This window comes from Berghia stephanieae, chromosome 2, assembly GCF_034508935.2.
Source record: "Berghia stephanieae isolate SIO BIC M18660-M18661 chromosome 2, UCSD_Bste_1.3, whole genome shotgun sequence".
Lineage (NCBI taxonomy): Eukaryota > Metazoa > Mollusca > Gastropoda > Nudibranchia > Aeolidiidae > Berghia > Berghia stephanieae.
In genome coordinates, this window is record NC_088361.1 from 113,030,647 (window position 1) to 113,042,715 (window position 12,069).

Consider the following 12,069-nt stretch of genomic DNA (forward strand, 5'->3'; position numbering starts at 1 on the left):
TACAGTATTCATTTATAATGGCGACCATTGATATTAACACACATAGTGATATAAGGGAACAGAGAGCAATGAATATGGTACTGACATAGTTCTATTTAGTAGTGCACACCATGCCAAATCAGTCGGGGTAGGGGGTAGTTTGCCAGTTTGTATTTTCTCTAACTATAAAATCGAATTTATTTACATATTGCAGTTGCATAATTAACCGAATGATGAGATTTGTGCAAATTGGTCAACTGTCAAGGTCAAATTATAACTGCCACGATGTGATCTGTAAGAAGAAGAGTAAAACAATTATGTTGGTTTCGTATTTTTAGATACAGTATGCCTTTTTTTTTATTTTAAAAGATGATTTTGGTTACTTATTTATTTATTTATATTTTGAATGCAATATGCATCTCATTGTAGATAATGTTCTACAGTTTTGCTTTCTGAAAAGTTAGCCACTATATATGTGTATTGAGATGCTCCACTCAAGAATTAATACTACGAATCAAGCGATTGAAGACAGCAATAGGATTTAATACCTTTATTATTAGCTCTATGAGATATATATCACTGGCAAAACGTACCTACTTTGTTTCATAAACATTTTAGCCTCCGTTTAACCAGTTAACACTGCCGTGTTCTAAATCTGGAACTCGCGAGGTCCCAGGTTCAGAGTTTTTGCCAAGACGAAGTCCATTTATATAGATAGATATTTGAAGGACGCGTTCTCTGGCCAAATTTTTAATTTTTACTCGTAAATAAGTGTCTTTCCAGAGTACGACAGTTAACTGGTTAATATGGGGGGGGGGGGGGGGGGGGGGGGAGAGACAGAGAGAGAGAGAGAGAGAGAGAGAGAGAGAGAGAGAGAGAGAGAGAGAGAGAGAGAGAGATTACAGTTCAAGCAGTTTGAACTAAATAGAATTGGTTTCGACTGTGCAGTATGGCAGATACTTTTTTTCTGTTCTCGCTATCGACTCAAATGAGATTGGTTGGGTGTTAGATCTGAATATGGAAAATAAATTGAAATAGAAACGTGTCCTTTTCAGAGGGTAGCAAGCTATTGGTACTCTCCATTTCAGGTATCTTATACTATTATGGTAAAATCCCTCTTTTTATGGCACTGATGTCGTCTTGGTTCCGGTACAAGCACTTGTGGTCGCTAAGTCATGGACATTCAAATAAAAATTGCCAGGAAATGGGGTATAGATACTGATAGCTCGTTTGACAACTTTCTAGTCATCTGAACGCATAAATAGACAGCAGCTGTGAATAAGAAGGGATACATCACAAAACACAAGATATAATAAATAGACTAGTAATGGCACGTATTTAAAGTTATAACATAATCATATAGATAATATAAAGAGACAGTTTGTAAATTATTTTTCAAAATGGCAAGATAGTTGTTATCAGATTTTTACAAGATTTATTACAAACTATGTTGAGGATTTAAGGGGCTTATTTGTTCGTTGGCGACTGCGGCATTGTCAGTCCCTATTTGTATGTTTCAGAACTTGTACTAGTGCCATTAAATTTTAAATATTTCAATTACACAAATTATATTAGAAGCATTTTTATTGAGAATACCCCAATTAAAAAAAAATTGAATTCCTTCAATATCTCTCTCTCTCTCTCTCTCTCTCTCTCTCTCTCTCTCTCTCTCTCTCTCTCCCTCTCTCTCTCTCTCTCTCCCTCTCTCCCTCGTTCTATCTATCTCTATCTCTCTGTCTCTCTCTCACTTTGTCATCTTCTCTCTCTCACTCTCTCTCTCTTTCTTTCTCTCTCTCTCTCTCTCTCCCCCTCTCTCTCGCTCTCTCTCTCCCTCTCTCCCTCGTTCTATCTATCTATCTCTATCTCTCTGTCTCTCTCTGTAATCTTCTCTCTCTCTCTCACTTTCTCTCTCTCTTTCTTTCTCTCTCTCTCTCTCTCTCTCTCTCTCTCTCTCTCTCTCTTCAACTATATATGTATCTCCCTTTCCCTATGACTCGGGTGTAATGAGTACGTGACTAGAGACAGAGACGGATATTGTAAGAATGGTAATAAAATACAAAAAGGTCGCCTAAATATGGAATGGAAACTTGGTCTTCCATGAATATGTTTGTATAGCATTGCAAGCGCATTTCTTATGGTGAAATCATAAAATGCGCTATATAAATATACGCATTTATTTACATGAGCATACACGTATTTATCTCTTATTTCTTCATCATTTGGCACGGATCTTAGGTGTTTCCCAGAAACCTGCGTCAAACAAGATGGAGTTTTGTTGACATGGAGGGACTGATGGAACATTAAACTGCATTGTAAATATTAAATATCCGTACACACTTTTCTCGTTTATAATTCTAGAACCTGTACTCATTTATAATCACATCGAATTAGGAACCCTGTTTTTACCGTTTGTTTTTACATCGGCTGATACAAAGCATGTCAACCCAAATAAAACGTTTTTTATGAGATTTGCGAATAACCTTTGGTCGTTGGCATTTGGTAATGGAACCGGGAGGTACTCCTTTGCCGTAGGTATGGGATGTTATTTAACATAAAGGTTGAGTGGAGAATATTCCCTTAATTCGTTAACAACCTCTTTTGCATTTTCCCATCGTTTTTGTAGTTCAAATCTAAATCTAAAGTAACTATCTTATCATTTATTAAAATCGTTAAATCTGGCGACTACATCCTCAACTGATTCTCTCTTGGACTTTGATGACCTTCTACTCTCTCTCAAAGATCTACTGACAAAAGGGTCAAATCCTGGTTCACCTCCCCTTTCAGCGGAATGGTTTTTCACCAATCTTTTATAACGGCGTTCGAATTGCTTTCGTAGTGTATTGTTTTTATCCACCATTGTCGATTTACTTCTTCCCAGCTTTGCTTTTCCTTTCCTAACAGGGGCATTTCCGTTTCCGTTTTTGCTGTCTTGACGCTCTACTGGCTTCATTTGTTTGGAGCCATGTGGCTTTCCCTCTGTATCTTCAAAACCCGGGTTGTCCAGCATAAGTGAGTATGGGTTGTCATTTGTTTGCTGAATTGGCCCACTGGCGTCTTCTATTCCCATGGATTTCTGGGATAGATAATTGACTGAAGAGGCGTACATATTTTCGGGTTGCATGCTTGTCGGTCGACTCTCTGATGAGCTCATACAGTCATAATCTTGGTCAGTAAGGTCTTCATCAAAGCCAGTCAATTTCTGCATTTTCATAGCATATTCAACAATGTCCCTTATTGCTTGCTTCTGGTTGAATTTCTTTTTGTTGACCCTGAGCTCTGTAGACGCAAGAATATGAAGCAAAGTTCCATATCGATGCCTAAGCATAGCAACGAATTGGAGGAGAACAATCACTGCAAAAATACTCATGAAAATTAGGCCTAAAGGTTCAATTTTTAGGTCTCCTCCTTCGTATCTTGGTATAATAATGCTAATTTTGTCCTTTACTCTTTGCAACATGAATATGATTACCATCCAGAAAGCGTTCATCATGAAAAAAGCAAACGCAACATTGTTTCTAAGTGACTTCAAATCCACCGCAACTTTAGCTTCAAGGGTTTTGTCGCTATTGATTGGGTGCAGGTACTTTGCTATGCATCTTTGCCAGAATTCAATTTCTCTCATTGGTAAATATTGGACCTCCCCAACCCTGATCACTGGGTCGTCCAACCATTTTGGATTTATCAACTCATCTCTGTCCTCTTCCAACATCAAATCATCATCCGAGAAAGATGACGACGTAGAAGAACTGGCATCCCCGTTTACAGCTTCTTCTTCAATGTCTTTGATGTTTGATTTATTCGATTTCTTGGAATGCCTTGACCTAGATGAAGAACGTCTCCGACTTTGCCGGAAGGAGCCGTTTCCTCCATTTTGAACTGTTCTCATTCCCGCTTCTACCTTGTCTAACTTTTCAATCACTTGTCTCAATATTTCAGTATTGATATCCCTCCCGTCAGATCCACATATTTGTCGAAGACTTTTCAAAAACCTCCCACAGCATACACTTTCTTCCTCTTGACGATGAATCCAGGCATAAAATCCTCCACTGTTTTTAGGCGTCAACCGCTGTCGAAGCTGAGCTTTCCGTTCTTGCGAGGACTGTTCTCTAGTTCCCCACGAAACCACGTGCAAATTACACATTGCATAAATAATCAACAACACATAACCAGATGGTAAGGCTAGAAAATACAGAGCCCCAGCTACAACACACAAAAATTCTTGAGGATGAAAGGCTGCTGAAAGTATAAAAATAGCAGCCAACATTATTAAGAACAGAGCATTTGGACTGAGGAGTGAATCTTCTGCTATTTGAACAGCCGTTCCCACTATAACTGTCATCATGCCAAGGGAGTACACTGCACTAAGTACAGCGGCCACGTAGAGTTGCGTGTCTTGTTTTGTGCAGAAGCAAAGGACAAGAAATACTGCCATTGGTCCAACGGATATGAGGTAAGACTGCCATAGACTGATGTTCAACACGGGGTTCAAAGCTCCTGCCATCATGAGAAGAATAGTGGCTGGTCCTAGCACAGTGGACAACATAAGTAGGCCCTGAAATAAAAATGGATTGTTATGCACTTTTTTCTATAAAAGAATTCGATAGTCTCACGGATTTTAGAAGTTTACAAGAGTTGAGATGAAATCGAATTTTACAAGAATGTTACGGAGCTCACGGTAGTTTAGCATGAACACATTTAAGTCACATTAAAACTACTGGAGTAAAATATTTTGTTATATAGTCTATGTGACTTCTGCTCAGTGAGTATCCTACAGGTAAAGTAAGACTTCAAAGATAAAAAGTTAGAAGTCATATGAAATGCATTGATGAATTCGAAGTGAAAATGTTACCATCTCGAATAGAGTAGCTTTCGTAACTAGACAATTACAAGTATTTATCATTAGCTATATTTTAAAGTTGGTTATCAAACATCTCTTTCTTGAACGATTGTTATAGTTTGTAGATTTTGCGTATCTATATGTAAACGGAAAGTCATTTTCCTTAAATTTCCAAAATGACACAAGCATGAAAGAAGGAACGAAAAGAACAAATTATCGGTTTTAGATCACACACCTGGTAAATCATATAGAGATACGATATATTGTCATTGATCCTAACAGTGGTCCTAAAGGACTGGAGAAGATCCATGATGTTGGCCAATGTGGATGGAATCCACCGACGTCTCTGGTTAAAGAACTCTTTGAAGGATTCGGGGCAATGCGTCATGGCATCTGCGGCCGCACAGTACTCCATCTTATAGCCTTGTTGTAGCAATAGGGTGGACAGCCATCTATCTTCACCTAAACATGTAAAGGAATATCATTTATTTACGTTTACTCATACACATTCTATAGATAGTATGCGATTGGCTAAGAAGCTCATAACATTGCAATCCGGAATATAACGGACCAACACACAAAACTGTGTGTATCCATGAACGTTTATAGTCAGGTTAATACAGTTCAGTGAGCATTACTCATAAACGCGGATGGCAAAAAAAAACAATAACAAAGACCTGAGTGACGTCATCTTCGAACTATCTATATCACCGTTAACAAATCAGAAAGTTCTTCTAATGTTCAACACATCGAGCCATTGAAACCTGATTTTATTCACACTTTTAAAGTGGACTGATAGTACTGCATGCTTCATCCTTAATAAAACGCTATCTTAATAGAACAAGCTAATCACTCCATGTTGAGTGGATGGGGAAACGTTGTAGAGTTTGGGCAAATTATAGGACTGAGTCTGGATCATCGCAAAGACATACTACTATACCACAAAGTTCCCTGTGACAACCAATCCTGAAAATTGTATTAACTCAAATTTTGGGCAGTACAGATCGAATACATCAATCTCACCTCCCATGGCAGATTAGTAAACAATAAACGAATTCTTCACTCGTATTTGCATGATAAATTTTTAAATATATCCTTGCCACAGTACTGGCGATGGACGTGTTTAGACAGCCAAAAAGCCAATGGGTTACTATTAAAGTTTATCTGACATATCAATATTGGTTCACCTTAAAGATCCATTTATGAATCAGTCCCAATTAATTGGTATTATTTTGCCAATCAAAACCGGTAAGAGTTTGGTTTTTTTTCTCGAACAGATTGCCATCAACATCTTAGTTAATATATTACATGAACTACGTCTGTAGTTGCACGTAAATGCTCCCTCTATCTTACTGACTTATTGGTAAGACGTTTAGATATAAGTGCCCATAAAATGCTAATTTTCACATCGTATTGAATCACCCTGCATGAAAAATCGTGTACAGTGCGTCCTGTATGGAACCAACTATCAAATGGATAACTGTCTTTTGTCTCTATTTTCCTTCTATTCCGCCATCACTCGTCTCACAATAAAACAGCCCCCCGCTCCCACCACTAACACATCAATATTCATTTCATATCCATGTACTCAAACATTGTTTTGTTTGTTTATTTTTAATCTCCTAATGTCAGTAGGTCTTCAGCCATATATGTTTAAGGATAGTCTTACCTTGATCGTATTGCATATAGTGCCTGGCCTCTGACGAGCGGGTAGCGTACGTCCTCATGACATTGTCATCCATCAAGGCAGATCCTCGAAACAAGCTAAAACATCCCGGGCTACAAAGCACACAGCCCAACATATGTTCCGCCGCTTTCTGGAGCCAGTGACCGATTGCATACTCAAAAATCTGATACCACGATAGAGGACCTGCAAAACAATTGGAAAAATTAATTGCTGTATCGTAATGCGAGAGTCGAAAGATAAAAATGATTAGTTGGATGAAACGAATACAGGACGTTAATGTATGCGTGTGTGTGTGTGTGTGTGTGTGTGTGTGTGTGTGTTTGTGTGTTTGTGTATATGAACGTATGTTACAACGAGTCATCTTTTCCAATGGAAACACCGATTCGTTCGTAAAACGTATAATTATTTTTTATTTCGTCATTTGCGCCGAGTCACTAAGATACATCCGAGGATGTGAGAAATGTTTTTCCTTCTCTAAATTTGTGGGTTGTAAAAATTAACACATGATATGAACGGTAGAAGCAAGGGTTTCGCCATAATATGCACTGATAGATTTTAAAAAAAACCAATTTGACTAGATAGCTTATAGATCCCTACTAGTCAAATTAACTTAAGATTTAACCTTATTTGAAGTCTTTGGATGTACCACAGTTTTAAAAGTCTTGGTTGAAATCGTACACACTTTCAACTTTTACTTGAAAGCTTGTACAATCTAGTAGTCACAATATTTTAAAATTGTATTGATCTTAATAGGAAAAATACATCGCGAGGTAATAAATATTATATCAAGGTCCGTCTATGGTGCTTCCATTACAATTATTATTATATGAAGTTGCTTTTGTAGATTGATTATACTGATTTATGCCGGTATGTTGTATACCCCCAGTAGACCCAATCAAAGTGGTACACCTTTAACAAAAATTGGTTCACCTCGGGGTGTACCATACACCTGGTTGAAAAGCACTGGTCTATGGGTATCATCTATCAATATTTGAATAGTAAAAATCTCCGTCTATCGATATTTGAAGTAAACATCTCAATATATCGATTAGATGAAGTAAAAATTTCAAGTTATTGATATATGATGTAAAAATCTCCATCGATATATGACCTAAAAATATTAATCTATCGATATATGAACTAAAAATCTCCATCGATATATGAAGTAAAAATCTTAATCTATCAATATATGAAGTAAAAATCAACATCGATATATGAACTAAAAATCTTAATCCATCGAGATATGAAGTAAACCATCTTCAGGGCAAAATAGTAAAGAAAATGATATTGTCAGTGGAAGTGAATTGTATCTTTGTTGAACAGCCTACCTGAACCGATGGGGTGGATGCGACCACAAGCAGCTCCAACCTTCTTGTTTTTCTTCATCCTGTCCACCAGCAACTGGACGGCATGGGCCTTGAAATCCACGTCCCCGTCCAGCGTCAAAATGTAAGTATTCTCAGCCTTTAGAGAGATGACGGAGTGTTTTAAATACAGCGTTTATTGATTATGAATGTGGGGTTGGCGATAACGATAACGGTGACGATGAAAACAATAACGGTTTCTTTTCATAGATGAAAATGAGAAATGATCATCATGAAGAAGAAGAAGAAGATAGTGATGGTGATGATGATAATGATGATGATGATGATGATGATGATGATATGATGATGATGATGATGATGACGATGATAATGATTCTTCTTCTTCTTCTTCTTCTTCTTCTTCTTCTTCTTCTTCTTCTTCTTCTTCTTCTTCTTCTTCTTCTTCTTCTTATTATTATTATTATTATTATTATTATTATTATTATTATTATTATTATTATTATTATTATTATTATTATTATTATTATTATTATTATTATTATTAATATTACTATTATTATTATTATTATTATTATTATTATTATTATTATTATTATTATTATCATAATATCAGCTTTATTCTGACAATTAATTTCACCTGGTACGATCAGAAGAATGTATTGTTTGAAATAATAATACTGTTAAGTCCTGCGTGCTTTGAGAACTTTTTTAAAATAATAAATCCACAAACCTGCATAAGAACACGTTCTGGAATGTACTTGAATAGATTTCCCTTGACGAAATGATTAGCTTGGCTTCTCCATTTGTCATCCTTCTCCATGGTGGACGTGTTGAAAGGCTCATCCTGCTGGCCCAGTAGGCGATACCCAAGGAGGTAATACATATACATCACCTGGGTAAAATGCAAGTCATATTTTCATTCATTCATTGCGTAAAAATCAGTGTTTGAGTCTTTTCTGGAGTAAAAATAATGGTAACCCAGTGAGAGCGTTCCGTTTGAAAGTTTGCCATACACCTTTATGGCTAACGTCGTTAGTGATAACCCAATGGATTCAATAGTCTGATGTCACGTCGCCCAGCAACGGCGGCCATGGTGGTTCTCAACAAAGAAAATCGGTATTTTTATTCTTCATGCTGGCTAGAACTTTTCATATGTCTTGTGATCAGATTGTGTAAAAGTCAAAGCATGATCATATTTATAATGGTTTTTTTTCCCTCTGGATACGCTTTTGTGCTCGTCGGAGAAATATTTCATAAAGGCGTCTGCCATTGTTCCGAGAGCCAGTTACTAAGTTACCATGCGTCATTACGAGGGAAGTGGCGTTACGACTGTTGAAGCGTATTATGATGGACTCATTGTTGTAATAGAAATACACTCAAACACATGCAAAGCAAAATACTATCCATTACAACAATGGTATATCATGAAACCCATAATTGGATTCAATAGTCCGATGTCACGTCCGCCCAGCAACGAGCCGCTTGGTTCTAAACAAAGAAAATCGGTACTTTTTATTATTTATGCTGGCTTGATCAGAATGTATGAAAGTCAAAACATGATCATATTTATAATGTTTTTCTCCTCTGGATACACTTTTATGCTCGTCGGAGAAGTATTTCATAAGGGCGTCCGCCATTGTTCGGATGGTTTAGAACCAGTTACTAAGTTACGACGCATCATTACGAAGGAAGTGACGTCACGACTGTTGAATCCTATTGCGTTCCGTAATGTGACTTGACCTAGATTATGGTCTTGAATGGATTGATTTCTTTTTTTTTGTTTTTAAATCTTATTTCGTTAATTTTTGTCTTCGGGCCAAGATGAGTTGATCTTTTTTTAATAACTAGAGCTTTGTAAAACACCCTGCAAATCCTCACCTGAGACCAGCGTTTTTTGTGCCTAATTTTGTTCTTGTCCTTGATATGAGTGATGAGTAAATTCCCTCCAGGCAGCGTCCACACCAAACGTCCACCGTACGGCGTAGGGATCTTCACTGGAGCCATCAGAGTTATTTCAGACTCGTGCACCAAACTGTGATATAATGAGCAAAATTTGGTTGGTAAATTGTTGCAAGGAATTAGGTTCGTGTTGGTGCTTGGTGGTATAAATGGTGGTGATGACGATGGTGTCGAGAAGGAGGAAGAGGAGGAGGAGGAGGAGTATAATTATAATTATAATGATGATGATTATAATGATGATGATGACAACGACGACGACGACGACGATGATGATAATGATGACGATGACGATGATGACGACGACGACAACGATGATGATGATCATGATGATGATGATGATGATGATGATGATGATGATGATGATGATGATGATGATGATGACGAGACGACGACAACGATGATGATGATGATGACGAGACGACGACAACGATGATGATGATGATGATGATGACGACGATTATGATAACAGTAGTTGTGGTGGTGATGGGATTGTGGTTGTTGTTGTAGTAGTAAGTTGATGACGGGTAATAGAGGTGAGACATTAAGGGGAAATAAGTATTGAAAATGAGAATAAAAATTTAATAAAAAAGAGTTCCCACAAAGATGGGGGTGGGGGGGGGGGGGGGGGGGGGGGGGCGACTAAAGAATGGTAATCTCGAGTTTGCTTACTTAAAGAGTTCGTTTGACCTACGTGAAACACGGGAAAAAAACCCAATAATATGAGGGATAATATTTCAACGAGGTCTTATTTTGTGTGCATCTTATTCACTGCTGACATAACAATATTTCACGAATCTAACTGCGATCTTCACGTTTATGACAACTTTCGCTGTCATCCGGGGTTATGTTGACTTGTCAAAGTCCTCTTTTCATGGACTAAGTATATAATAATATGTCTTTTGTAATGGCAGTATTGTCGGAACGTGTGTTTTTAAAGTGTCTATCGTGGGTGAATCATCAGAATAGCACTCTCCACAGGCAAACATTTCATTTTCATTTTGCCTAAAAAAATTTTTTTTTGTTTTAAAATCGACTTTCAAAGTCAAATATTTGAGAATCATCTTAATCGTCGATATGTGAAGTAAAACGATATTAATATTGTCGTTAAAGTTTTTTAAAAATCTGGCCAAAATTTTTAATGTGTTTCGTTCATGTGCCGCAGTATTAACATATTGGGTTGCATGCACATTGTCATAACACCATCGAAAATGGTCAATTTAGAAGTTTCAAGTTTAAAACTTTTTCGAGTTGGGATTATCCTGGTATATCGATGTTTGAAATGAAAAAAGTTAAAGCCTAAATTAAAAATAAAATGGTTTGTCAATGTACGCTAGTATTAATGAAGGGAGCGTGATACATTATTGTGTCTCAGTCCAAAATGTTACATGTAAAACTATTGGCTTGTTTGGCCTCAGTTAATACCCATGACACCAAAATATCATTTGATCTTTTATGCTAGGGACAAGATAGAAAATGTGAGGCTGACTGAGAAAACCCGGGAAGATACGGCAAGCTTCGATTCGAGATATGAACCAAAATCGAAGATATAGATCTTGTGTTTCCCATAGCAAAGAATTTTATTCAGAAAAAAAAATAATAACTTGGGTTCTAGATAGTCTATAATCACATAGACGTCTAGAACGAAAATTTAAAGTGGAATTGATCAGAAAGATGTGGTCTAACACCACTGCACACAATTTATGAAATTTGCGCATCTTTCCGAGTTTTCTCAGACAGCCATACAAATAATAATGAAGAGTCCTTTAGAACTATAAGCTGGGAGTTGTCCCGTTTCTCTGTATGAAATGGAAAGTGCCTTGTGGGAAGGACGCAAGATCATCCCAAATGGGCGTTTCTCTTTACTGATATTTCTTATTGAAAATGGAGAGGTTTGTGGTTATTATAGTCTATGATAAATTTAATATGGTAGATAATTTCCTTGATTAGGTCAGAGTAAATTTGAACCACGCATGTAAAGGCTTTCTTGATGATTTATTTATTTTCTTGATCATTCGGACAGATTTCCTCATGAATAGCGAGCGAAACGTGACTTGATGGGAATAAGCTCAAGAAACCAGATGGCGATGATACTTTTTATATATTATATGTACATGATCTTCTTCTCTTTGTTCGGTTACACATTCAAACAGTAAGATGGTTAAGAACTGCTTCTGACAACATTTCGTTTCAGATAATATAATAAATGAATAAGACTTATGTGCTTTTAACTTTGGATCTATATCGAAACTATTGCCACGAGGGAGTTATGCAAACCGCAATTT

At 37.0% G+C, this 12,069-nt stretch overlaps 1 protein-coding gene across 3 annotated transcripts in view; it reads right to left on the bottom strand.

Annotated features, from left to right (window-relative positions):
- Positions 1-1,759: 1,759 nt before the first annotated feature.
- The window catches only part of LOC144966281 (chitin synthase chs-2-like), a 78,710-nt gene continuing 68,400 nt past the window's right edge, over positions 1,760-12,069 (bottom strand). For all 3 annotated transcript variants that reach the window (XM_078902495.1, XM_078902496.1, XM_078902497.1), the window contains 6 exons: positions 9,707-9,860; positions 8,559-8,720; positions 7,832-7,967; positions 6,486-6,686; positions 5,052-5,278; positions 1,760-4,531 (listed from right to left, as the gene is read on the bottom strand). In XM_078902495.1, coding sequence (XP_078758621.1) covers positions 2,633-4,531; positions 5,052-5,278; positions 6,486-6,686; positions 7,832-7,967; positions 8,559-8,720; positions 9,707-9,860 — 2,779 coding nt within the window. In that variant the 3' untranslated portion in view covers positions 1,760-2,632. The remainder of the gene's footprint in view (positions 4,532-5,051; positions 5,279-6,485; positions 6,687-7,831; positions 7,968-8,558; positions 8,721-9,706; positions 9,861-12,069) is intronic.